The 25,061-nt window shown below is 45.2% G+C and overlaps 1 protein-coding gene across 2 annotated transcripts in view; it reads left to right on the forward strand.

Moving 5' to 3' along the window:
* The window catches only part of TBC1D8 (TBC1 domain family member 8), a 95,602-nt gene that overhangs the window by 37,706 nt on the left and 32,835 nt on the right, over nucleotides 1-25,061 (forward strand). Inside the window, exons 2-5 of one of the 2 annotated variants that reach the window (XM_072951306.1) lie at nucleotides 3,655-3,765; nucleotides 18,515-18,633; nucleotides 20,382-20,610; nucleotides 22,786-23,026. In XM_072951306.1, the coding sequence (XP_072807407.1) occupies nucleotides 3,655-3,765; nucleotides 18,515-18,633; nucleotides 20,382-20,610; nucleotides 22,786-23,026 (700 nt within the window). The remainder of the gene's footprint in view (nucleotides 1-3,654; nucleotides 3,766-18,514; nucleotides 18,634-20,381; nucleotides 20,611-22,785; nucleotides 23,027-25,061) is intronic. The other variant, XM_072951307.1, reaches the window with a different exon arrangement.

Here is a 25,061-nt window from a genome sequence, read left to right on the forward strand (position 1 = left end):
TTTTTCTCCTTGTAGTTCTCTCAGTTTTTGCTACCTGTCTTTTGCTGCTCTGTTAGATGCACCCTAGGATTGCTGTGTCTTCTTTCAGAATTTACCCCTTTATCACTCTGTAATGCCCCTCTTTTTCTCTGATCATTTTTCTTGTCCTGAAGTCTACTTTGTCTGAAATTCATATAGCTAGTTGAGCTTTCTTTTCATTAGTGTTAGCATGGTGTATCTTTCTCCATTCCCTTACTGCCCCATCCATCCCCCATCTCTTTTCTTTTAACCTGAATCTTAATAAAATGGATTTCTTGTGAACAGCAACTGAACTTTTTTTTTAAACATTTTAATCCAATTGGAGATCTCTTTTCATTAGCGTATTTAGACCATTCACATTTAAAGTGATTATTAATAAACAGTTGACCCTTGTGCAGTAAAAATTCTGTGTATGAGTTACAGTTAGCCCTCCATATAGACGCTTCCTCCATGTCTGTGTTTCCCTGTATCCGTGGATTCAGATAACCAGGGATTCATGTAGTGGTATAGTGTTTACTATTGAAAAAAAATCTGTGTATTACATGGAGCCGTGCAGTTCAAGCCTGTATTGATCGAGGGTGAATTGTAGTTCTGTTAATATCTACCATATTCTCTATTCATTGCGTTAAAAAAAGAAAAAAACCTCTCTGCCTTGTGTGGTTTCAGTGGGATATTTTATGATTTCATTTTCTCTTCTCTTTTAGGATATCAATTACACTTCTTTAAAAAATTTTTGTGGGAGTTGCCCTAGAGTTTGAACTATATGTTTTAAACTATGCATTTTAAACCAGTCTACCTTCAAATAACACTACATGAAGGGAGGTATCTTAGAGTGTTTTCAAGGCTCCCCTGTCATCCTGTGGTGTTTCTGCCGTTCACCTCCTCTGTGTGCTGTGGTCATTTTCACTATTATTACGTTAACATTTATCTTTTCAATCAGTTAAGAATAGGAAAAATTAAAAAAAAATTATTTTGCTTCTGTTTATTTCTTCTCCAGCACACTGCTTGCTTTCTTTATGTAGGTCTTAGTTCTAACCTGTATCATTTTTCTTTCTCTCTGAAGAACTTCTTTGAATATTTATTACTGGTTAGGGAATAACCTGGAAATGTATTTTGTCAGTTTTTGTTTGTCTAATAAAGTCTTTATTTCTCCTTTATTTTTGAAGAATAATTTCACTAGATACAGAATTCTAGGATGGTATTTTTTTCTTTCAATACTTTAAATGTCTTATTTCATATTCTTGCTTTTTGGTTTCTAACAAGAAGTCTGCTCTAATTCTTTGTTCCTCTAGAGGTAAGCTGTTTTATCCCTTTTTGATTTTCCCTTTGCCTGTGGTTTCTGTAGTTTGAACATGGTATGCCTATATGCGTAATCTTTGGTATTTAACTGGCGTGATGTTGCCTGAGCTTCCTGTATCTGTAGGTTGGTGTCGGTAATTAATTCTAGAAAATTCACATCCATTATAACTTCAAATAATTTTCTCTTTCTTCTTCTGGTATTCCAATTATGTACGTCTTAGAGCTTTTGGGATTGTTCCACAGTTCTTGGATGTGCCTTCTTGTTTGTTCATCCTTTTTCCAGTTTGGGAGTTTGCTCTTGACTTATGTTCAGGCTCCTCTTGGCTGGGTCCAGTCTACTGAGGAGCCCATCAGAGGCAGTCTTCGTCTCTGTTACTGTGTTTTTGATTTCTGGCATTTCTTTTTGACCTGTTCTTGGAGTTTCCATTTCTCTGATGCATTACCTATCTGTTCTTGCATATTGTCTACCTTTTCGTTAGAGCCCTTTACCTATTCATCACAGTTATTGTAAATTCCCTGTCTGATCATTCCAAGATCAGCACCGTGTATGAGGCTTTTACTTACTAATGCTTGCTTTGCTCTTCAGATTGTGTTTTTTCTTGCCTTTCAGCATTCTTTGTAATTTCTTTGTTGAAAGCCAGACATGATGTATCAGGTAATAAGAACTGAAGAAGTAGTTCTTTAGCGTGAATTTTACATTATTCTGACCGTGACCTGGTCTGTGTTTAACGTTTGTTGTAGCCGTAGGTGCCAGAGGGCTCAGATTCCTCAGGTGTCCTGGTTTTGATTTCTCCTTTTTGTCTTTGCGATTCTTGAGGAAGCTTTCTCAGAGTCTCTTCCTGCTGTCATCCACTGTCACACTGGAGCTGTTGATGCGGTGGTGAAGTCTGGGGAGGGGAAGAATCCTGTAATCTCATCAGTGAATCTGAGTCTTTCAGGAGCCTCTGCCTCTGCTCTGTGCCCTTACACACAGAGCAGTATTTTTTTTTTTTTACAGTATTTCTTAGCTCCCCGCTTCCCTCCCCTTAAGTGAGACAGCGAGGCTGGGGGGATGGAGTCTGAGAGAGTAGGCCTTTGTTACACACACAGAGAATGCTCTGAGCTTTATGCCCCCAGCAGTTTGTCAAAACCACCGTCTAAAGGTTCTTACCAGTTTCTGGCTCTTGTGGACAGTGCTGGAGACCGTGTGTCTGTAAGTGTATGTGTGTATCTGTGCATGTATATATGTGTGTTCACATATTTATATACATATATATTCACCGACAGTTTTATACACATCTACATACATGAAAACTGAGTTCACACCAAAATTTCCAGTTGTGATCTGTGCATTGCCAGCCCTGTCAGTAAACAGAGGATGCTGCGGCCATCAAGTCAGCTGCTACGGCCGCCCCCAGCAGTGAGTGAAGGGAACTCATGATGCTGGCAAGCAGGCAGCCTGGCCTCTGCAGCCACCCCCAAAGGTGCCCTCTGAGGGGACTCAGGATGGGAAAGGACAGCATTACCACTTAAAAAAAAAAAAAGAAAAGAATTATTTGTGAAGTAAGGTGAGGGGCTTAATCCTCTCAACCGCCTTGAGTCCTGGCCACACAAGCCCCGGGGAAAGTAGCTGCCGCTGCTTTCCCTCTGCTGTTGATTCACGGTGCTTTTCTGCAGCAGGGAGGGAGACCTTCCTGTTGGGTGCTGTACGGTCTGTGAAGCACTTGGGTACGTTTTCCTGATTGCTTCTCACGGTTCCCTTCTGGGTCATTCTTCCATCTTTGAGATGATGATACAGTAATTATAATAATGGGCGAGACTGCGGTGGTCCTTCTCCCGGCCAGCTGATAGTCCATGCCGCAGTATTAACTCATTTAATTCTCGTGGTTACCCGATGAGGAAGGTACACTGTGATTATTCCCTTTGACACACGGTGAAACCGGGGCACAGAGAAGTTAAGTAACTTGCCCAAGGTCACACAGCTGGAAAGTGGTGGAGCCCAAATTCAAGTCAGGCATTCGGATTCTGGATCCCCAGCCTTTATTTACTGTGTTGTGTGGCCTCCTGTACTGAGATGCCAGGGGATGCAGACCCTCAGCCAGGGCAGAGGGCTTTTTGGGTTTCCTTGTTCGCTTTCTCATTGACTCTGCCAATCAGTGCCGAGTGGCTGCAAACATCAGACCCTGTTGCCGATGCCGGGAGATGGGACAAGGCAGTCGGAGCCCTGGGCCTCGTGAGCTGGAGACCCCAGGCTTGCTGCCCGGGGGGTCAAGTCCAGACGCAGGGCCCGAGTGCGGGGAGCAGCCGGTCAGCCCCTGTGCTCACGCATGTGCTTTGTCCTCCTTTTTTTTTTTGAAGGTCGCCTGGTGGGTGCCCTGGATGCAGTGCTGGATTCCAACGCCCGGGTCGCCCCGTTTCGGATCCTGCTTCAGGTCCCCGGCTCCCAGGTGTATTCCCCCATAGCATGTGGTGAGTTACTGAGTGGATCGGACGTTTACTTGGCCGTAGCCGCTGGTGAGTTTTGTTCCAGGTGGAATATTCCAAACCTTAAGGTGTGAGCATGCTGAGTATCTGCATGTTGGTGACGCTTGAAGGTAACTCTTTTAGAACCGCATCTGCTATTATGAGCTCTTTTTTCTTCCTTCCTTCCTTCCTCCCCCAAATCAAAAGCACAGGGAGGCTCGAAGCTTGGGCAGCCAGGCTTTGGAGTGGCGTGTTGTTCCGGGGTCGGTGCACCATTGTGTATGCGTTGAGCCGTTTTCTTCTTAATCCTGTGTCTGACTTAAGACCCGTGTCCTGGGTGTGCACACATCCCGAAGCGGTGCCGGGGAGCTGTCTGAGGGCTGGCTTTCGCTCTGGCCAGTCTTCACCCCTTGCTCCACATCTGCACTGAACCTCTGGGCGGCTGCCCCTGCGGGAATTCAGAAATCACCTTCCCACCCTCTCCATCTGAGTTTCGGTTCCTCCTGTGCACACCGTCCAACACTCTGCCTCGCCGCTCACACGCCTCTGGAGCTGGTGATCGTTGCATCCTGCAAAGACTCTTCTAGTAAAAAAGCAAACCAAGGTGTATCTTTTCAATGACACAAGTAATAAATGTTCACCCTCCAGAAATTAATTAATAAAAATAGGTAAGAAAGAAGGAAAAAGAAATCATCTATAACTTTTTATCCAGTGCTGATCACTCTTCTGTCTACGTATGTGCTTCTACGCAGAGGTTTTCAGTTGTGGGATTTTTTTCCTCTTAGTAGTTTACCAGCTGCCGTGAGCTTTCCATGTCACCTCTCATTCCATAACAGTGTTAGATTACTTTTTTTTTTTCCTGGAAAACAATCAAGGAAAGTATAAAGAAGAAAATTGTCTGTATCCACCATCCATTCCTAACCACTGTTAACATCTTGGCATGTTTTTTTTTTCCAGTTTGTTTTGTTTTTTTTTTGGACAGATTGTTCTCTATTTGCATCAAATGATAAAATGATGCATGCTCAGTATAATCAATTAACACTGAAAAGTACAAAGAAGAAATAAATCTCACTCCACATCCTAGCCACCCCAGGTGACCTCCGGCGACGCTGGGCTCCCATCATTCAGACAACTTCCTAGTGCATTTCGACAAGCTCAGGGATAGCTCTGAAGGATGGATGCATCTTATAAAAGTGCAGCTGGTCTGACAGTGCTGTTTTGTAGCAAGCATATGGTTTTTCATTGATTTCAATAAAAGGAGAGGAGTTGAAGTGAAACCAAAGAGCTGTTAAACTTCAAAGAAATGTCTCTTTTAACACAGAGTGCTTCCCGTCTAAAAGGTTCATTGAAGGTCAAGGGGAGCGATGTTTGAAAGCGTGACAAGGTCAGAATGGTGGCTTTTTAAATCAGTGTCTCTGTTGCGACAGTGTTCACTGACTCCCTCCCGGAGGATGAGGATGCCAGTTTTCCTCCCTCCCCTGCTTCCCCGGGCTTCCGTTTTAGAAAGTCCTATTATTCCATTTACACGGTGGTTCCCGTTCTGTTCTGTGATCACACTTGCCACCACGATTCGGCTCAGTTCCCTGTTTAAGCTGATTGAAAGCTTCTCACTCAGGTATATCTTTTCCAACACAGAATCTTTAATTTTGGCTCATCTCTTAATTGGCTGTATTCCCTGTTTCTTCTCCTAATAATGTCTCCCGTTTGTAAATGTCTGTCCCTTCCCTGCCCTTGGACTTGAATGACCCGTTGGCTGGGGGTGTGATGGTCTCTGGCTGTGTTCCTGAGCTCGGGGGCCATCGCTCCAGGATCTTTCAGTACTTAAGTGACGGGGGAAGAAATCTAACGCTGGTCTGATTTTTTTACCCCCCTTTGTGGGTGATGTGCTTTTTGTGCATGTAACTGTTTATATCGCTGAATTCTAGTAACGTTATAATCTGGTAGTGCCTTGAGCACATGGTGTTACACTTTCCTGGAACTCCAGTGCTCTTCCAGGACACAGATTGATTTCTTTAATCACTTCGGGAAGTTTTCTTGTATCATTCTGTGTACGTATTACATTTTTTAAAAACGTATATTATGTTTCATTGATTGGCCTCCCCACTTCAAGGACACTGAATGTTGCATAGCTGTTGTCTGGTTTCCATTTCCATCTGTTTTCTTTTTTTTTTTTGTAAAAATGCACAGATCCTTAATAGAAGAATTGACTAAACAAGTGTATTGTTTCGTTTTTACTTCGTATCCGTGTTACTGGTTATGCTGTAGGATTTAACTATCAAATCACTTAAAGGCAACTATTTAGGGAAGAGGCAGAAAAAGGAATGTGTGTAAGGCAGTATCTCTTTTCATGATAGTGGTTTAGGAAGACTGTTTTGCTTTATGTCTTGTCTTTTTCGACTGCCTTCTCCCCGCTGGTTACATAGCCCTCTTCTTCCAAGTTCTGTTTTCAGCAGTGTGTTCCACACTTCGCTGCCTTTAACTGATCTAGTAATTTTGTTGTTGTGTGGTTTTGAGCCCCAGTTCATTTTCTCAGGCCTCCAGCCTCCCGTTCCATCCCTGTGATTTCACCGGCTCCTCTTCGAGCTCTTGTTTCATCAAACACATGCTTCTCTGACATCATTTTGGAGCGTGAAGCCTTGTGGGCATTCCCGTTTCCTAAAGGACAGCGTCTCTGTCCCGTCTCTGCATCCTCTCGCTGCTGACTCCTTTGCTTGGTTGCTTGGCTGTCTCTCCCCGTCTTGCTCGTGGGGGGACGCCATGACCAGACCAACAGTCTATTCTTTGTGTTAACACAGTGAGTGTGACTTTCTGACTTGTATTTTGGGGACAGAGCAGAGGGGGCTGGTGTGCTGCTGGCCGGGACGCCGGGTGGGAGGGAGCAGGACCCCGTCCCCTCTCCAGTTTCTCCCTGTTCCTCTACTGTCCTCTGCCCCAGGCAAGGGAGGTGCTCTCGCTCTGGATTTGAGGCTTTTGATGGGAATATTTGTCTCCTCACTGGAGCGGCTTCTGGGGAGTTGGCAGCAGGGGACTTGGTGCCCAAGCCTACTCAGTTTCTGAGTCCGGGTAGCCCGGCAGGTCCACGGTAGCCAGTCCGGCTCCACAGCGACACCGTGGCATGCTGAAGGGCTACACAGTGTTCAGCCTTGTGGCTGTCACCTGATGTATGCATCCAGCCCTTGCTCAGAAACTTAATTGGTTCTGATTTTCAAGTATGTTATAAACCTGAATGAAGCTCTGTATACTTAAATATTTCAGGGCACTCAACAATCCTCTAAAACCTTCCGTTTGAAATGTCTGATGCCTGCCTCATCCCAGATGCACACCTGGTGTCAGGGATTCCTGGGTGGGTGTGTAGGGGGCAGCCTCCCTCTCCCTGGCCTCCCAGGGCCGTGGGGAATGCAGACAGCAGTCTGGAAACGGCAGGTCCAGGTGGAGCAAAGATCAGGACAGCGAGAGAGGCTGGGACCCTGGAAGGACACGTGCAAACACACCTGGTTTTCTTGTACCTGACTGTGCCTCACAGATGTTACGTTTTTCACAAATTGAAGTTTTGTGGCCAGCCCTACATGAGCAGATCTCTCAGCGCCATGTTTCCAGTAGCATTTGTTCACTTTGTGTCTCTGTGTTACATTTTGGTAATTCTCTCGATATTTCACCCTTTTCCATGTTGTATCTGATACTGTGGTCTGTCACCAGCGTTGTTTGACGTGACTGTTGCAAAGAGATTACCGACTTGTGAAGGCTCAGATGATGGTTAGCTTTTTTTTCTTTTTTAGCTGTAAAGTCTTTTTAAAATTAAGATAGGTGCCTTGTGTATTTAGACATACGCTGTTGCACACTTAATAGACTGTAGTGTAAACATAACTTTTATAGGCCCTGGAAAAGTGAAAACTGGTGTGACTGGCTTTGTGGTGACGCTGGCTTTATTGCAGTGCTCTGGAACCAAACCCACAACATCTCTGGGGTGTGCCTGCGATAAGGAATTGCTGCCTTAAGTGGATGTGCGTTTATAAGGCCACTGATATATTTATTGCCAGATTGCCTTCCATCAAGGCTGCCCAGCCCCCGGCCACGTAGCTGTCCTGAGCAGCTGTAATTCCTAGACTGTTCTTTCTGTTGAACCAAGACGTGCTTCCTCGAGTTTCCACCTGACCGGGCACTCGCCTTGGACCTGACCCTGGGCGGGTCTGCGGATGCTTCGCTCTCTTTCTTGGGTCATCTTGCCCATAGAAGGGTCCTGAGTAAGCAGTTGTGTTGCTTTTCCTGGGTCAGGGAAGAGAGAACAGGGAGGGTTTTTGTGTCTTGGGCGTGTGGTATCGATCGAGGTACTTAAGCCTCTTCTGGGAGTTACTTGGGCATCTCGCACTGTGATATTGACTCACCGTGTTTAATATTTTATCGTGTCCTGAGCACTGAGGAAGGCTCCCTGCCCAGGGTCTCAGATAAAAGCACAAACAAGAGCCATAGGAAGGGCCTGGGCGGCAGCAGGCCATGGCAGGGACAGGAAGGGTGGCCTGAAGGAGTGATTTATATCTCACGCGGCAGCCTGGGGGCACGGAGGAGAGCTTTGGAGGAGAACTTCTGTTTCTTTTTAGCAGAGGTGGGAGAGCTGGGTGGAAGGTCACTTCCTGGGTGACAGTCATCATTATTATCGCAGAAGGCTGCGGTGGGAGGGAGAGAGGAGTTGTATGACTGATTCTGTTGACTTACGGGGACCAAAGAATCCCCGGCTTTATAAACGTGACTGGTTTCAGTGGATAGGAGAGAAGATAGATTGTCAGAGTATAGTTATGAGTTCTTTTTATTTTATTAGAAACATTTTTTTAAACATTTTACATTTTTTGAGGAGGGGCCAGGTTATTTTCTTTCTTTTAACAGAGGCACTAGGGGTTGAACCCAGGACCTAGTGCCCACTAAGCACATGCTGCACCCCTGAGCTACACCCACCCCGCTGCTGTGAGCTCTTCAGAGGGCGGTGGGCAAGGGACCTGTCCTGTCATTGGTCCCAGAGACACCTTCCTGGACCCCATTCTGGCCCTGGAATCCCTCCAGCGCTTAGCACTGCTGTTGTTTCATTTTCCTTTTTTAATGCCTGCCTCCCTGATGAAAAGTTTGCTCAGTTGTGCCCGCCGCTGACCCTCCAGTGCCCAGGATGGAGCCCGGCATGAATCTGCTCAGTGCAGAGTGAGGGCAGGAGCCTGGAGGGTCTGGGCTCGGCAGGAGGGGAGGGAGGTGGCGTGTGTGATCACAGATAAGGCTTCCCGGACCCTTTCTGAGAAGCCGGGGCAAGGACCTTCCAGGGCTGTGTCGGGCCCCAGTCTGAGCTCTTTAACCAGCTGTTCGGACCCCTGAGCAGTAGAATTGTAAAACAAAAGTCTTGATTGCTTTCTTTAAAAATTTTTTTTATTGTGGTAAAATGCATATAACAGAAAATTGACATCTTTACCATTTTTAAGTTTTTAAAAATTGAATTATAGTTGATTTACAGTGTTTCAGATGGACAGCAGAGTGGTGCAGTCATACACAGACGTGAATTTATTCTTCATCATACTCTTCTCCATTCTAGGTTATTACAAGCTATTGAATGTCGTTCCCTGGGCGATACAGTAGGACCTTGTTGTTTATCTTTTATGTACAGTAGTGTGTATCTGCTAATCCCAAACTCCTAATATATCCCTCCCCTCCCTTTCTCCTTTGGTAACCATACATGTGTCTTCCATGCTGGTGAGTCTGTTTCTGTTTCGTAAATAAGTTCATTTGTGTCATTTTTTTTAGATTCCACATTTAAGTGATACCATATGATATTTGTCTTTCTCTGTCTGACTTCACTTAGTATGTCATCTCTAGGTCCCTCCGTGTTGCTGCAAATGGGATTATGTCAAACATTGTTTCATTCTTTTTTATGGCTGAGTAACAGAACCACTTGTAAGTGTGCAGCTCAGGGGCACCCTCCCACTGTTGTGCCGTGACCCATCTCTAGAAGTTTCACCTTCACAAACTGAAACTCTGTACCCATGAAACACTAACTCCCGCCCCTCCATCCCCCGGCCCCTGGAAGCCACCATGCTGCTTCCTGCCTCTCTGAGTCTGACGTCAGGAACCTCACGTAGATGGAATCCTGCCGTATTTGTCCTTTGGTGACTGGCTTATTTCACCGAGTATAGTGTCCTCAAGGTTCACCCAGATTGTAGCAGGTGCCAGAATTTCCTTCCTTTGAAGGCTGAATAATGTGTATCTGCTCTCTTTTTTAAAATCAGATGCACTGTGATTGGCACATGAGTAGAAACCAAATACGTGGTGGGTAGAAGCAGGTTCTCTGTGTCTGTGCGTCTCCTTCCCTCCACGCTGTCTGTCTTTCATCACGAAGTACCCGAGTTTATCCAGCCTGTCTTCTGTGATGGACATTCGTGTTGTTTTCCACCTTTACCAGGACAAACGCCACATACATAACTGCGTAGAGTCCTGGAAGAGCGATTGTTGCATCAAAGGGTAAAGGTTAGGTATTGCTAAATTCCCTTCTCCCCTCTGGGGCTGTGTTACTCTTTTTTAAAATTCCAATCAGCAGTGGATGCAAGTGCCTCTTTTCCCAGACTTGTCATCAGATCTCGTGTCAGACCTTTGGATTTTTGCCAACCTGATGGGTAAGACGTGGTGTTTTCCCACAGTTTTAATTTGCATTCCTTAGTTACGTCATGTTCAAGGGCCATTGTCAGCAACATTGTTACTATCATTTGCCTGGTTTTTTATTGGGTGGTTCTTCCCCCACCCCCGAATTTTAGGCACTATCTGTGTTTTAGGAATTTTAGCCTTTTATTTGAGACGGGAAATTACAAAATCTTTTTCCAGTTTGCCTTGTTAGTGGGATTTAGAACTCATTTTTTTTATACTTTCTGATTTTTGAGTTGTGGTTAGGAAGGTTTTCTCATTCCCAAGTTATTCAGGAATCCACTCATGTTTTTCTTCAGTGGCTTGTAAATTAATGTTTTCGTTTTCTTTCTTTCTTTAATTGTAAATTAACTTAAAAGCTGTCGCTCCATGTCTTCTGGTTTGCACTGTTTCTGATAGGAAGTCTACTACCATTCTTATATTTGTTCCTCTGTAAATATTGTGATATCCCCCCTTATCACTGGTTTTCACAGTTCAATTATGATGTGCATTTCTGTAATTTTTCTTGAATGATTTTTCTGCTTGGGGTTTGTTGAGAATCTTGTATCTGTGTGTTCATCAAACGTGAAAAAAATTTCAACCATTATTTCTGCAAAATTTTTTTTTCTGTTCTCTGGTTCTCCCTCCCCATCCCCACCCCCTTTTCCCGAGACCCCAGTTAGGATTTCAGGCTGCTGGTGGTGGTTCCGCAGCTCAGATGCTCTGTCCTTTCTGTTTTGTTCATTCTTGTCCCTCTGTTTTTCATTAGATAATTTTTATCACTGTATCTTCAAATGTCCTGTTTACTTTTAACCTCACCTGGTGTTTTCCTGACTTCAGGTAGTGTTTTTCATCCCAAAAGTTCGATGTGGGCCTTTTTTTATGCCTTGCACTTAGTTTCCCCCCATCTTCCTGCTTTCCTCTACTTTTTAAACACGTGAAGTATGTTTATAGCAGCTATTTTATGTCTCTGCTGATTCTTGTATCTGTGTCATTTCTGCTTCTGTTTTTATTGATTGATTTTTCTTTTGTGTATGTAGGTCAAAATTTCCTACCTCTTTCCTACTATCTCTGCTTCTGTTTCTGAGAACTGTTTCTAGTAAAACTTGTACTAGGACATTTTCACGACCATTTTGATTATAAATTTAAACTGTATTTTAATTTCAGGGTCAAAGTAGTTGAGTTTGTTTTTCACCTAACACGGATAATTTTAGGGGCTCATTCTAATTTGAAGGCAAAAAGGGGTAAGGAAATAGTGTAAACTGAAAGGTTTAAAACTTAACTTTCTTAAACTTCTTAAAATTTAAAAATTGTTTTCTTAAATTAAAAATAGAAAAGAACACAAGTTTATAAAAAAAGTCATGAGGATGTAATGTTGTTCCTGTAAAGAGAGATACTGCTTCAGACGATATAGATTAGATGTTCAAGTATCCACTTGAAGAATGTGAGGTTTCTGAAAATTAAACTTTCTCTCTTGTCGTTTGTGACTTTTACTAGATTCTTTGCCCGTGAGCTTCTCTGTGTAGGATGTGTGTGTAGTGGAATTCAGGAATGACACTGCTTTGACTGTTACCCTCTTAATTAGTCCTTTCGTGGTGTGTGTGGCTTTCAGCCCAGGCATTTAGACAGAAGACTTTTAGTGTTTGGGTAGTAGAGAAATATTTTACTTTTGCAGAGGAACAGATGTGAATAATGCATATGCAGGGCCCGTTTCATTGTAAATTAGGATCTAGGTAGTCAGAGAGGATGCTTATTTCAACTGAATATTTACTCTGCAGAGAGAAACAGTAGCTTTTTAAAACTGAAGTGGGAATCCAGTTATTTATGGCTGTGTTTGTGCAGAAGCTGTAGGTATAGACAATGAGATGCTTGTTTTATTTCCTGAAAATACCTCTGGGGAAAACCTACAAGGATAAGCGCTGTGTGTGAGTTTCAAAGTGACTCAGCTGTTGGGAACTGCCCCCCGCCTCCCACCCTCTCTCCTGTCTCCACTTCCTTACAGAAAGAGCCAGAAGAACAGGCCTCGAGGTTGGCTCTTGTCTGCCCTTCACACTTCTCACCTAGAAACCAGAAATGACATTATCTACCTTGTGACATTTTTATGAAGATAAACAAGGCCGAGTGTACGACATACCTAACAAAAACGCCTGGCTCTCGCTGGGTGTTCAGAACGTGTCCTGTGTCTGCACCGCCGGCTGCTCCTTCTTAGAGCATCAGGGTAGTTGCTTATAAATCCATCAGTGTGGTTTGTTTGTGGTCATAATCAAATTGTCTAATACCATATTTTAGTTTCACATAGTTATTTATAAATCTGATTTTTTTTGACTTCTTGTGTGGGTCATATTTAAGATCCAGGGACCCTGACTTTTCTTAAAAAATAGAATACTCTTTTTCTGCAAAATTAAGGGGCTTTATGAAACAAGGTATAATTTTGCTAATTGGACTTGTGTGTGACAAGCCACAATACTCCTATACATTTTTGGTCTCGGAAAGCTCTATTAACCTGCTAGGGCTGCCGTAATAAAATACCACAGATGGGGTGGCTCTGTTGCAGGAAAATGGGGCATGAGAGGACGATCAGATCACAGGTCTCGGGCGAGTCCCTGGGACGTGCCCTGCCAAGTGAGGGTCCGTGGCCTCACGCAGGAAAGAATTCAAGAGTGAGCCATAGCTGAGTGAAAGTAGATTTATTCAGGGAGATGACACTGCAAAGACGGAGTGTAGGCTGTCTCAGAAGGTGAGGGGCCACAGGACATGGGGTTGTTAGTTCTTACAGGCTGGGCGATTCCATATGCTCACAAGTGGGAGGATTACCCAGCTACTTTGGGGAAGGGGTGGGGATTTCCTGGAATTGGGCCACCACTCACTTTTTGACCTTTTATGGTCAGCTTTGGAGCTGCCATGGTGCCTGTGGGTGTGTCATTTAGCAGCTGGTGTGTTACGATGAGCTTTTAATGAGACTCAGGGGCTTCTGGACGTGGAATCTTCTGCCATCTTGGACTAACCAGTTTTTGTTGTGTCCTCAATGGCAGCGCCATTCTTTTAATGGTTGTGCCCTGCCCCTTTAAGCCTGTCTTAGTTTGAACAAACAGAAATTTATTTTCTCGCTGTTCTGGAGGCTGGAAGTCCAAGGTCAAGGTGTTGGCAGGGTTGGTTCCTGCTGAGGCCTCTCTGCTTGGCATGGACAGCTGCCTTCTTGCTGTGTGTGCATGTGGTGCATTCCTGGTGTCTTCTTCTCTTCTTATGGGGACACCAGTCCTGTGCATCAGGGCCCCACCCTTACAACCTCATTTAACCTTAATTATCTCCTTTAAAGGCTCTAATCTTCAAATATGGTCACCTTAGGAGTTAAGGCTTCATGATGTGAATTTGGGGGGACAACAGCTCTCCTCCGGCTTGGCTTTGTAAGGTCCAGAGCAGGAGCAGTGGGTGTCTTGCTATAGTCAATTGACTCTTGCTGAGTCAATTTGTAGCCTTTTAATCATTCTGTCCCATCAATGGCCAACAAATTCTCACTTTCTTATTTTTCCTTCTTAACATTTCCCATCACTTATATGTCTGTAATGTGCTAGCTTTCAAACTTTTTGAGCCATGACCTCCAGATAGAAATATATTTGTGTGTGGGCATAACGCCAACAAATATTTCACAAGTCACTAGTTGCCCTTTCTAGAGTGGCATGTGTCCTGTTTTCTATTTCAAAAAACAGCTATTTTAACAGCTTGTTTGAAAAAACAAGCTATTTTCTGATGGGCTACTTCAGGTTGCTGAAAAACACAGCCACTGTGTGGGTTCCGGCTTTGACGTGCGATATATGTGAAGTGGCTTTCCTTTCTGGTCCGCTGAGATCAGGGCGGTGCCATCAGCTTGCCCTGATGTGCAGGAGTTTTGAAGCCATCGTAAGACTTCCCTGTGGAGGAAATTAATAGTGGGGAGGATTTCCCTGCCTTTTGGCAGCTTTCATCAGGTCTGACGTCAAGACTGTCAAGAAAGACAGTCAAGTTGGAAAGTCCCACGGTGGCGATTGTCTTTGCTGGGAGAGGCGCGCGCACAGCTGTCGTCAGACTGAGCACAGGGTGACGGCTGTCACTGCGCCTGCCACTGACTGTGGCTCAGTGATGGATGTTACATGTGTGGTTATTTTCTCTCTCAAGGCCTGAGCTTAGTTTTGTTCTAGAATGATTTTCCCCTATTATAAGGCTCCTCCCCAGTAGTCAGAAGAATTTTCTTTTCTTCTTTTTATTGAAGTATAGTTGCTGTGCAATATTATATAAGCTACTGGTTTACAATATAGTGATTCAGTTTTTAAAGGTTATACTCCATTTATAGTTATTATAAAATGTTGGCTCTATTCCCTGTGTTGCACAGTATATCCTTGTAGCTTATTTTATACCTAACAGTTTATACTTTTAATCCTCCACCTCCACCCTCACCAGGTAGAAGAATTTTTTTAAGGAATCAAAGTTTAAAATTTTTTAATAAAAGTTTCTTTTTATAAAATAGCTCTATGTTTTTTAAAATTTATTATTTAATTATTTTATTTTGGTGGGGGGAGGTAACTAGGTTTATTTGTTTTTTGAGGAGGTACTGGGGATTGAACCCAGGACCTCATGCATGCTAAGCAAGCACTCTACCCCTTGAGCTATACTCTCTCCCCTAGTTTAATTGTTTTGATGATGTGGTCTCAAATCTTAATTCCACCCGAGAGGTTCAGTTGTAAGTTTATTTACGGCGTCTGTGGTTACCAGGTGAGGAAGACACACGTGGCTTGATGGCTAACTTGTGAGCTCAGGAACAGGGTATGTGAAGGTCTGTTTCATGTCATCCAGGCAGATACACTCAGGAAAATGGGATTCGGGGTTAGAGAGCTCACTCCACGTGAAGCTGAGTAGATGTTTTAAGGTCAGGCCATAGGAAGTCCTGGACCTAAGGAGTATGTGATTGTTACTGAAAAAGAAATTCAGCTTCTTATGGGAGGACCCCAGGGCACCTCAAGGATGTGGAGAATGACCTTAAACCCTGGTTTGCCTTTCCTTGGAGACACATGACTTGGAGAAGTATCTGAGCCCCCCTTCCCCACCCAGCCCTCATTCCACATCAGGGAGGCTGAGCCTGGCACAGAAAGGCCTCCGAGTCATCCCCTCCCTCTCTCTTCCTCCTCAGTCCTCCGAGTCTCTCTTTGCTTGTTTGCTTGCTTGTTTTTGGCAAACTAGGAAGTTCGTGAAAACGTATGGTGGAAAATTGAAGGCTGATACGGATACCCATGTTTCCATGTATTCCTTGCCTTTTTAAAAAAAATAATCTGACCAGTTGGTTTTATTATGGTGGATAATAAAGGATAAAGATCTAGAAAGAGAGAACCTTAAAGTGCCAGAGAAGAGCAGAGGGCTGGCAGCCCCATGGGGTTCATTGGCTTCAGGGGCCCAGAGACTGTCTCCTGAGATGAACTGTGTGATGTGCTGTCCCCCCGCCACCCAGACACCGGCACTGAGCCACCAGATTTCAGGGATGTTCTGGGGACTGACGCTTACGTAGCTGCCACTCGAAGATACGGACCAGGCAGGGAGATTTAAGCCAGAGGCAGGTGACTTAGATGTCGTCCACCGAAGCCATGTCAGCACTGGACGCGAGGAGCCAGGCAGGCCACACGGGTCCTGAGTTCAGGTGAATGGTGCTCGGAGGCTTCAGGAGTCCTGCTGTGGAGTCTGGACATGTTTGGTTTGAGGTGTTTGCTTCCAAATAATCTTGTCCCTCATAAGAGGGAGCCTGAAGGGCCAGGGGTTTCCCGAGACCGCAGGGGCCTTCCAGATGGGAGGTAGGGATCATGAGCACTCGGCTCGGAGCTGGCTCTGCTAAACCCCAAGAGGGCTGTTGCTTGGGTTTATGATCCTGGAAGGGAAAGACGGGGGAGGTGGGGAGGGAGGTGAGACTGATGGACAGCTGGGCAGGGTCACTGGTTGTGACGGACTGACTGGTGTCCCCCCAAACCCCTGTAGACGAAAAATTAATCTGTTGATCTAAGAAAGAAATGGAATTTTATTCGAGCGAAATGTGAGGATGGTAACCCGGGAAGAGCGTCTCAGAAGCTCAGAACTGTTCTGCTGGTTAGAAATCAAAGCACAGGTTTATAAGCTGTCTGAGACAGAGGGCTAGACGCCAAATGACATATTATTGACAGTTGCATCGTCCAGAGCTCAGTCTCATCCTGGTGGGTATTGGGACCCTTCATAAAATGAAGAAGGAATGTTACCTTTTAAGGAGTTGCTGTGCTGGAACTAGAAGAACGCTGCTCCTGGTGGAGCAGGTGTTCCTGCCGATGGGCGGGGGCGCTTGGTGGAGTGCCCTAGGGCACGTACACGATGCACGGTGAAGGGAGAGGAGGACAGAGGGCAGAGAATTTTTTACGTTTTAAATTTTTCTTGTCATGCCACAAAAGATGGATTTTATTTTATACCCCTGATTCAAATGTTGCAGCCCTAACCCCCAATGGTATTTGGAGGTGGGACCTTTGGAAGGTGGTGCAGTTTAGATGAAGTCATGAGGGTGGGGCCCCCTTGATGAGATTAGTGCCTTTATAGGAAGGGGAGACAGACCAGGACTCACTCTCTGCCTTGTGGGGACACAGGGAGAAGGTGGCCGCTTCCAAGCCAGGAAGGGTCCTTCCTCGCCAGGAACTGAATTTGCCAGTCCCTTGATGTGGGCCTCCCAGCCTCCAGAACTATGAGACGTCAAGTCTGTTGTCTAAGCCACGGAGCCCTCCCGAGACGAGGAGGCTGCGTTAGTGATGACCAAAGGATGTCGCGTTGGCAGTGACATGCCTAAAGATTGGAGAACACAGGGAAATAAACACCATTATTTTAAATTCTCATTTTTCCTTATGAAGTGGACTCTCAGAGTCTTCCATTGCTCCTTCCCAGACTGCCCCTTAGAACAACGGCCCTTGTACAGACGGCCTCTGTCCTTAGTGACCCCAGGTCCACGGGTCCGGGGTGAGTTCTCTGGCGTTTTTATGCAAAGGGTACAGATTCTCACACGCGTTCCGACTTTGGAGCGAGGAAGGCTGAGATGACAGAGAAAAAGGCTAGGGTTCGCACGATGCGTATCTGGCTCCTGTGCATGTGGGGTGTGGCTCTGTTGATCATTACGCCTCTTACATCAGCTCTATGATTCTGGATGGCTGTTTATCAGGAGCCCTTCCTTTGAGGTTGGAGTATCTCCCGCTTCCCTGTTGGAAAGCTGGTCCTCCCGGCCAGGCGCGCAGACCTGATGCACACTTGCCCCTTCTTGTCTAGAAGTCGTGGTCTTGATCGGACCTCTGGCCCGGCCCCCATCCAAGGTGCTAGCTGTCCACTGGGGAGGATGGAGAAGTTCCTTGAGAGGAAATAAAGACTTGGAGACACCTAAGCTTTTTGGTAACAGTGTTGCTTAATGCTTTAGTAATAGACTGATTGCTTTTTCAGTTGCCTCTGCAAGAAATTAATTTACTAGACAGCATTTGGATGTTTTTGTGGTTTTAACATGTGCAATAAAATATCTTTTAATGTATGTTTTTAAGGGATTTTGTTTTAAGGGATTTTGCTGTAAAGGACATGAAGTACAGTTTGTAAACCTGGAAATTTCCTAGTGGCAGCGCCCCCGGGCCACCAGCAGAGCCGTCCCAAGAGGCTCTTCTCTCTGTGAACCTGGGCTGAGGGCCCTCTCGAGGGACTGTGTTCTCAGGGAAATTCTGCGAGGTTGTCTGAGAGTCAGTCACCTTGGGGCTTGTTTCCCTGGGATAGCTGTGTAATTCTAGATGTTTCTGTCACTGGGGTGGAGGTGTTGGGGATTCCGCGCATGAGCGAGGCTGGCAGGATGCCCACGGAGCAGCCCCAGGGATGACTCGACTGACCGGCTGGCCCATCCGTGTGGCAGTGGGACCCGGTGCTGTGGTGAGGGGACCACGCCCCAGTGGAGGGTGACTCCCTCGTCCGCCGGCAACCTGGGTCCCAGGACGTAAGACACTGGAATATCTTAATAATGTGAACACACAGGATTTGTGCTTGGAAAGTGAGTTCATATTCTAGGAATTGCTTTTGTCTTTTAATCTCTGCATCCTTTTCTTTTCTGATCCAGGTGCCACGTTGGAGGAAATAAACCAGCATTGGGACTGGCTGGAGCAAAATCTCCTCCACACCTTGTCCGTCTTTGATAACAAAGATGACATTGCCAGCTTTGTCAAAGGGAAGGTGAAGGTAGGTCTCGTGATTGTGATGTTTCTCCCCCTTCCCCATCTTTCTTATAACTTGCATATAATATTTTGAACACTTAAAAAAATTGAAGTCTAGTCAGTTATAGTGTGTCAGTTTCCGGTATACAGCACAGTGTCCCAGCCACGCATATACATACATATATTCATTTTCATGTTCTTTTTCATTAAAGGCTATTATAAGATATTGAACATAGTTCCCTGTGCTATACGGGAGAAACTTTTAAAAAATTTATTTTTATATATTGTGGTTAACATTCACAGCAGCATTTTTATCATACTCCTTTTTCTTGAACATTGGCTGAAGTTCTTGCCTTAATGTCGAAAGCCAAATGAGTTCAACTTGCCACCCGTCAAATTTTGCAGAGTCAGTCTGACAAAATTCACCTGAAATTAAAAACAACCAACCAACCTTCATTCTCAGGCCTAAGGTTTTGTTATCCTTTACACAAGTGAAGGTCCTTTTTTATCTCAGGAAAAAGAAAATAGAATGTTAAGATTCATGTTCTGCATAGCAGCAATGTTATTTGACTCTTGAAATTAGTTTTTTCCCAACTTTTTTGCAGCTGTGACATCTCGTCACTCTTTATTTTCTTGCACCTAGCACGTTCCACTTTCAGGAGGAGGAAAGAATAGAAAAAAATTCGTCTTTCCTAATGATAACTTTTATAATGTGTTGTTAAATACAAGTTGGAAAACAAAGAAAAACATCAGGAGGAAAATGAAAATCACTTGAAATTTCACCAGCCTTCAGATTTGTTTTTTTAACTGATTTTGAATTCCATTTTGTTTTAATGGTAAAGCCCAGGATATTTGCAAAAATCGCTTGTGCAGCCATGCAGGCTCGGGTAGCAATCTCCTGCGAGCGGCCTTGTTTTAGCCTTTCACAGACTTTCATGAAACATCCTTACAAGAATAGAAAGGAAGGGGAAGGCTAATAAAAATACAGATTTACAAGTATATTTTAAAAATCCAGTAGCATATGTGATGCCCGGGGACTTGGAGTTCTCCAACAGAGCAAATTCTCGGTGAAAATGCGTGCAGTGAGCTGTCAGGAGTGGGGAGTCGGAGTTCTGATGTTGTCAGTGCCTTGTCACCCTTAGAGACAGGCCACAAGCTGACATCCTGGGCCCTTTGACCACCTCACCCCAGGTGTAGAAAGCATCCTTACTATTGTTTGTTGTCAGCAAAATGATTGTAGATTCAGATTCTTGTTTCCCGCCTCGCTGCCCCGTGTACCCCAGTGCTTTGGAGGAATTTACACCCTCAGAGTCCTCGGCCAGACTGTTCCTTTTCCACCTTCGAGGACCAGAGGGTATCTTGTGGTGAAATGGACCAGGGGTCACAGAATCGGGCAGTTGTTGGCTTCACACCCAAAGTTTTGAACCCAATGAAGAAGATGTTAATGGTTTTTCTTTAAAAAGACCAGCTTTAACTCCAGCGTAGTAGTTCTTCAGGGTTGATGCATTGAGTTCACCACTCCTGAGACCATCATTTTTTCTTCATATCTCTGGAGGGAAGAGCGGAAGGGATTTAGAACAGTGATTTGTTGGAGAACTGGGGCTTAAGATTCACACAGAGCCTCCTGGTTGGTGAGTGGCCAAGAGACAGGTTCTAAGAGTCCCTCAGCTCCCATCTGCCCCGGGGCCTGGTTCTGGGTGGTGGACCATGGTACGAGCAGTCCCCACCCATCCCGCGTGCTCTCCCGACCGGGGACCATTCTCTGTGCACCAGGCTCTCATTGCCGAGGAGACGAGCAGCAGGCTGGCCGAACAGGAGGAGGAGCCCGAGAAGTTCCGCGAGGCCCTGGTGAAGTTTGAGGCCAGGTTCAACTTCCCGGAGGCCGAGAAGCTGGTCACCTACTATTCCTGCTGCTGCTGGAAGGGCCGGGTGCCCCGCCAGGGCTGGCTGTACCTCAGCACCAACCACCTCTGCTTCTACTCCTTCTTCCTGGGCAAGGAGCGTAAGTGAGGGGTGGTGCGGGCCTTCCCAGGTGGAGTCAGCCCCGGGATGCTTAGCGCTGGTCCTGAGACAAAGCATCACGTGAACAGTTAGATGACAAAAGATTTAACAAGTGGTTGAGATGAGAACGGGTGATACATGATTAATTTCCAAATGGCTTGTGCACAGAGTCATGTCATATTGCATGTGCCACTGCCACGAGGAGGTTTGACTTTCTGAGAATTCACTCTTCCCTCCTGCCTTAAGGGACATTTCTTTGTAGCTCCCTTCACACAGCTGTTGAAGGGTTTTTGCTACTATGTATCGCTTTGAAAAGTGTCGGACCAATGGCCCAGTAGTTCTAAAGGAATAGGGCAGGTTGCTGCCTTGGAACCCAGTGGGGGCTGTTTAAAGAATTCCCAGGCCTGAAGGTCACGCCTGCTCCTGGAAGGAGATTCCTCACCTGGGTCCACCTGAGATCCACCTCTCCCACATTTGTGTACCTACAGTCATTGTACTAGGAATAGGAGTCCAAGGTGAAACAGGAAAGCTCAGTTGTATTTGATTTTTTTTTAAGATTTAATTTTTTTTATTGTTTCCCCCCCACTTTTTTTTTTTTAATGGAGGTACTGGGGATAGAACCCCGGACCTAGTGCTTGCTAAGCATGCGCTCTACCACTGAGCTATACCTTCCCCTCTGAAATTCTAAAAGTCATTCCCATTGAAACTTCTCCTGGAACAAACATTGTTTGAAGTGCCCACCCAGAGCGGCATATATGCTGTATTTGTGTATATATACATACATAGTTTTTTTCCTTCCTGGGTGTATGTTTATATTTCAAGTTGAACCAGTGGGTGGGGCTCCTTGAACTCTGCTGTGCCCAGTGTCCCGCAGGTGGTCATCCCTTGTTGTTCCCTGCGCCACCAGCCTGGTCCTCACGCTCCAGGACACACATCCTGTTTGCACAGCCTTCCCCACCCTTGGGATGTGCTCTCACCTAACGGCCGTCCTCGCTTCTCCGCTTTCTGAAATGCTTCTCAAAATTTACACCCTGTTTTTCCTTCCCTTCCCCATTCATAAGGCATCTGGAAACTCTTGTTCCTCTTTGAAAATTCAGTTCAGATTTTCTCACCTCCGGGAAGCCTCCCCTGGTCCCCGGGTACTTTGTGGTGTGTTTGCATCTCTGTTTTGGGTCAAGCTCGTGGCTGTTTATTTGTTTACGTGTTGTTTTTCCTGTTTGAATGGGTTTCTTAAGTGCAGGGCTGGTAGTGTAGGGGGAGTGTGTGTATGTGTATGTGTGTAAAAGGTTATGTAGAAGCACCTAGAAGCAACTGAAGAAGCTTAGTCTCATGCCTGGTGTAGAAACGTGGCCTTGAAAACATTCCTGCAAAACAGATGGAGAGGGATGATGGACATAACACGTCATCACCCCCTCCTCCATTTGAAAAGGAAAAATGAATTATTTTCCGAAAGTGAACAAAACTAGGGTTAGTTAGAATGATTGATAAATTAATAAAATCTGGAAGAAAGTGATTCCTAATATTTGATAACATAAATTTATCATTTGAAGTTGTTGTCTGTGTCCCTCCCCGCTGGCTGTGTGTCAGCACGACCCTAACTCCCCCTGGTTGGAAACGTTCCTGGGAACAGAATGCTCATTTATGAAACGTGCTGTTAGTCCTGTGTTACTTTAAAACGAGTTCCATAAAAACTACGTGTGTGCTGTCTTCTAAGACTTGAACAACTGTCATTTGACATCATCTAAATGTTAAGCCCCTTTCTCTAAACCAGATCACAAACCCTCTTGCACTCCGGTTTTTCATGGCTTATGCTATGAATGCTGCTTCTGGAACCAGAATTTATGTGGATCGAGAACCTTCTGCATACTTTGCAAGTACTTAGGGTTAAATATTTGGGGGATAGTTTTCCTGTTGTCAGCTTGGTGTTTCAGAATGATGTCCTTTGTACGACTTGCGAAGTTTTGCTTATGCCTTTAAGAAAATTACCGGAGCATGAGTTGGGTTCTGCCATGTGGCTGCCGGGAAGCCCTGTTCTCCCTCCTTCCTGCTCCAGTAGAAAAGGTATTCGCATTTCAGGGAAGGAAAAGGTTTGCACGGTCAGTGTTGCTGAAGCATTCGAGTTTGGGTTCAACTGGTTTTAGGGTAAAATCTGTATTTACCTTTCTTCCTCTTCCAGTGAAACTCGTAGTCCCTTGGGTTGACATCCAGAAGTTGGAGAGGACATCCAACGTCTTTCTGACGGACACCATCCGCATCACTACGCAGAATAAAGAGCGGGACTTCTCCATGTTTCTGAACCTGGACGAGGTGTTCAAGATCATGGAGCAGCTGGCCGACGTGGCGCTCCGCAGGCTGCTGGATAATGAGGGCTTTGACCTCGACCCGGGGCTGCAGGAGCCCAGCCAGATCACCAAGAGGTAGGAGCTCCTGTCCCCGGAGCCCCTCACCTCCCAGGGGACCACGGTCGGTGTGCCACCTTCCCGGACACATGCTTTGTTAGCCTTGTTGTGCGCGATGTACATTTCCCTTGTGGCACAATCCGATTTTCCTACGTCATTAATCGTGACAGAGACATGGTCACTGGCGATGATTGTTACTCATTTCCTTTATGCAGGAGGCTTTGATTTCGGGATTCAATTTCTCCTTTTTTTCCAGATATTATTTCAAACTTGCCTTCCATAAAAAGTACTTCTCGCAAATGTAATACGAATAGCCTCATGATAGAATTCTTTCCAGCATCGGGCTATTACTACACATTAAGAAACGTTTTTTCCTATTAAACTGCTTTGTAGAAGAAGTTTTCGGGGCAGCTGGATTTATTTTCGGTACCAGTTTGTCGTCAGAAATGTGCTTACTAATAGTGTAAGTCAACATTCTTTGTTACTTGTTTGCCCCCAGTCGATACTAGTCATGAGGACTCGGGAGGTAATTGCTTGAATTATTGCTTGAATTACTCGACTTATTTGGCTCTTTAAAGAAATTCGACTTTCTTACCTAAAATTCAGACTGTGGTGTTTTGAGTTTGACTGCGATTTCTGGCTTCGTAGTTCAAACTGGGTCTCTGCAGAGTTGATGCCTTTATAAAAGGTCACCTTTGTATCCTTTGAAGAACAAGTTACCCATAAAGTGCTGTCCTCGCTGGATGTTTCTGATGTAGTCACAGAGTCACCACTGCTATCTGAGTACTACAGTCATTAAACTTTTTTTATTGTGGTAAAGTACACACACGTAAAATTTGCCACCTGCACCATTTTTAAGGCGTGGGCCCGTGGTATTAAGTACATTCGTGTTTAACCATTACCATGATCCATCTCTATGACTTTTATCTTTCAAACTGAAGGTCTGTCCACATTAAACACGGACTCCCCATTCTTCCCCCCACCCCTGGCAACTGCCATCCATTCTGCTTCCTGCCTGATTCTGACTACTCTAGGTCCCTCGTATGAGGGAACTCATGAAGTGTTTGTCCTCGTGTGACTGGCTTATTTTGCTTTGCCTGACGTCCTCAAGGTTCATCCATGTTGCAGCCTGTGTCAGAATTTCCTTTTAAGACTGAATGATAATTCCACCGTATGTATCGACCTCATGTTGCCCACCTGCTATCTGTCGGTGGGCACGGAGCTCCTCCTGCCTTTTGGCCATTGTGAATAATGCTGCTCTGAACAGGAGTCTGCAAATATCTCTTTAAGACTCTGCTTTTGGGGAATGTGCCCAGAAGTGGGATTGCTGGGTCACATGGTGATTCTAGTTTAATTTAGGGGGAACCACTAGTCATTAAATTTTTTTTTAATCCAAGATGATTAAATCTTGACCAAAGTTTTGTTTATTATTCGTCCCTTTTAACATTCCTATTATTCCTTTAACATGCGTACTGTCTTCTCTGAACATTTGGGGGGATGTGTCCTTCTAATTAGTGGTCCCCAAAGGGAAGTGTCCAGAATTCTTGTGTATTCGGAAAGAATTCAGTGACCCTTCCTGCTGTGTGCATACATTTAAAATTGATCGTGGATGGTCCCAAGTAAGGCAGAAATCCAAAGCAAACGTTCTGATTTGGAGGTAAAACTCCAGTGAAGTTCCCTTGGTCTTGTGTCCTCTCTGATCATCAGCCAGTTCTGTGTGGGCTGGGAGAGGATGCTCCCCACTCTTAGGAAAGGGCACCCTGGGGGCAGCGCTGTCCTGTGCTCTTCTGACTCCCAGGCCCGAGCTCCTCTGCCTCCCTCCCGGCCCCAGGCTCCTGCAAGTGTCTCGGGCTCCGCTTTAGGACCAGAGGAGACAAGCTGGTTCAGTGGCGGCTGCTCTCTGCTATATTTCCTGCAGTATCTCTGTACAGTTTGTTACCTGGGTGCATTTAGTCCAGCTTATCTGGCTCTGTTACAAGAGGAGAAACACATCTCAGCTGTGCTCATCGTTCAAGGGCTCGTATAACCCACCAGCGAAGGCTGTTACCTCCTT

Source organism: Vicugna pacos, chromosome 28, assembly GCF_048564905.1.
Source record: "Vicugna pacos chromosome 28, VicPac4, whole genome shotgun sequence".
Taxonomy (NCBI): Eukaryota; Metazoa; Chordata; class Mammalia; order Artiodactyla; family Camelidae; genus Vicugna; species Vicugna pacos.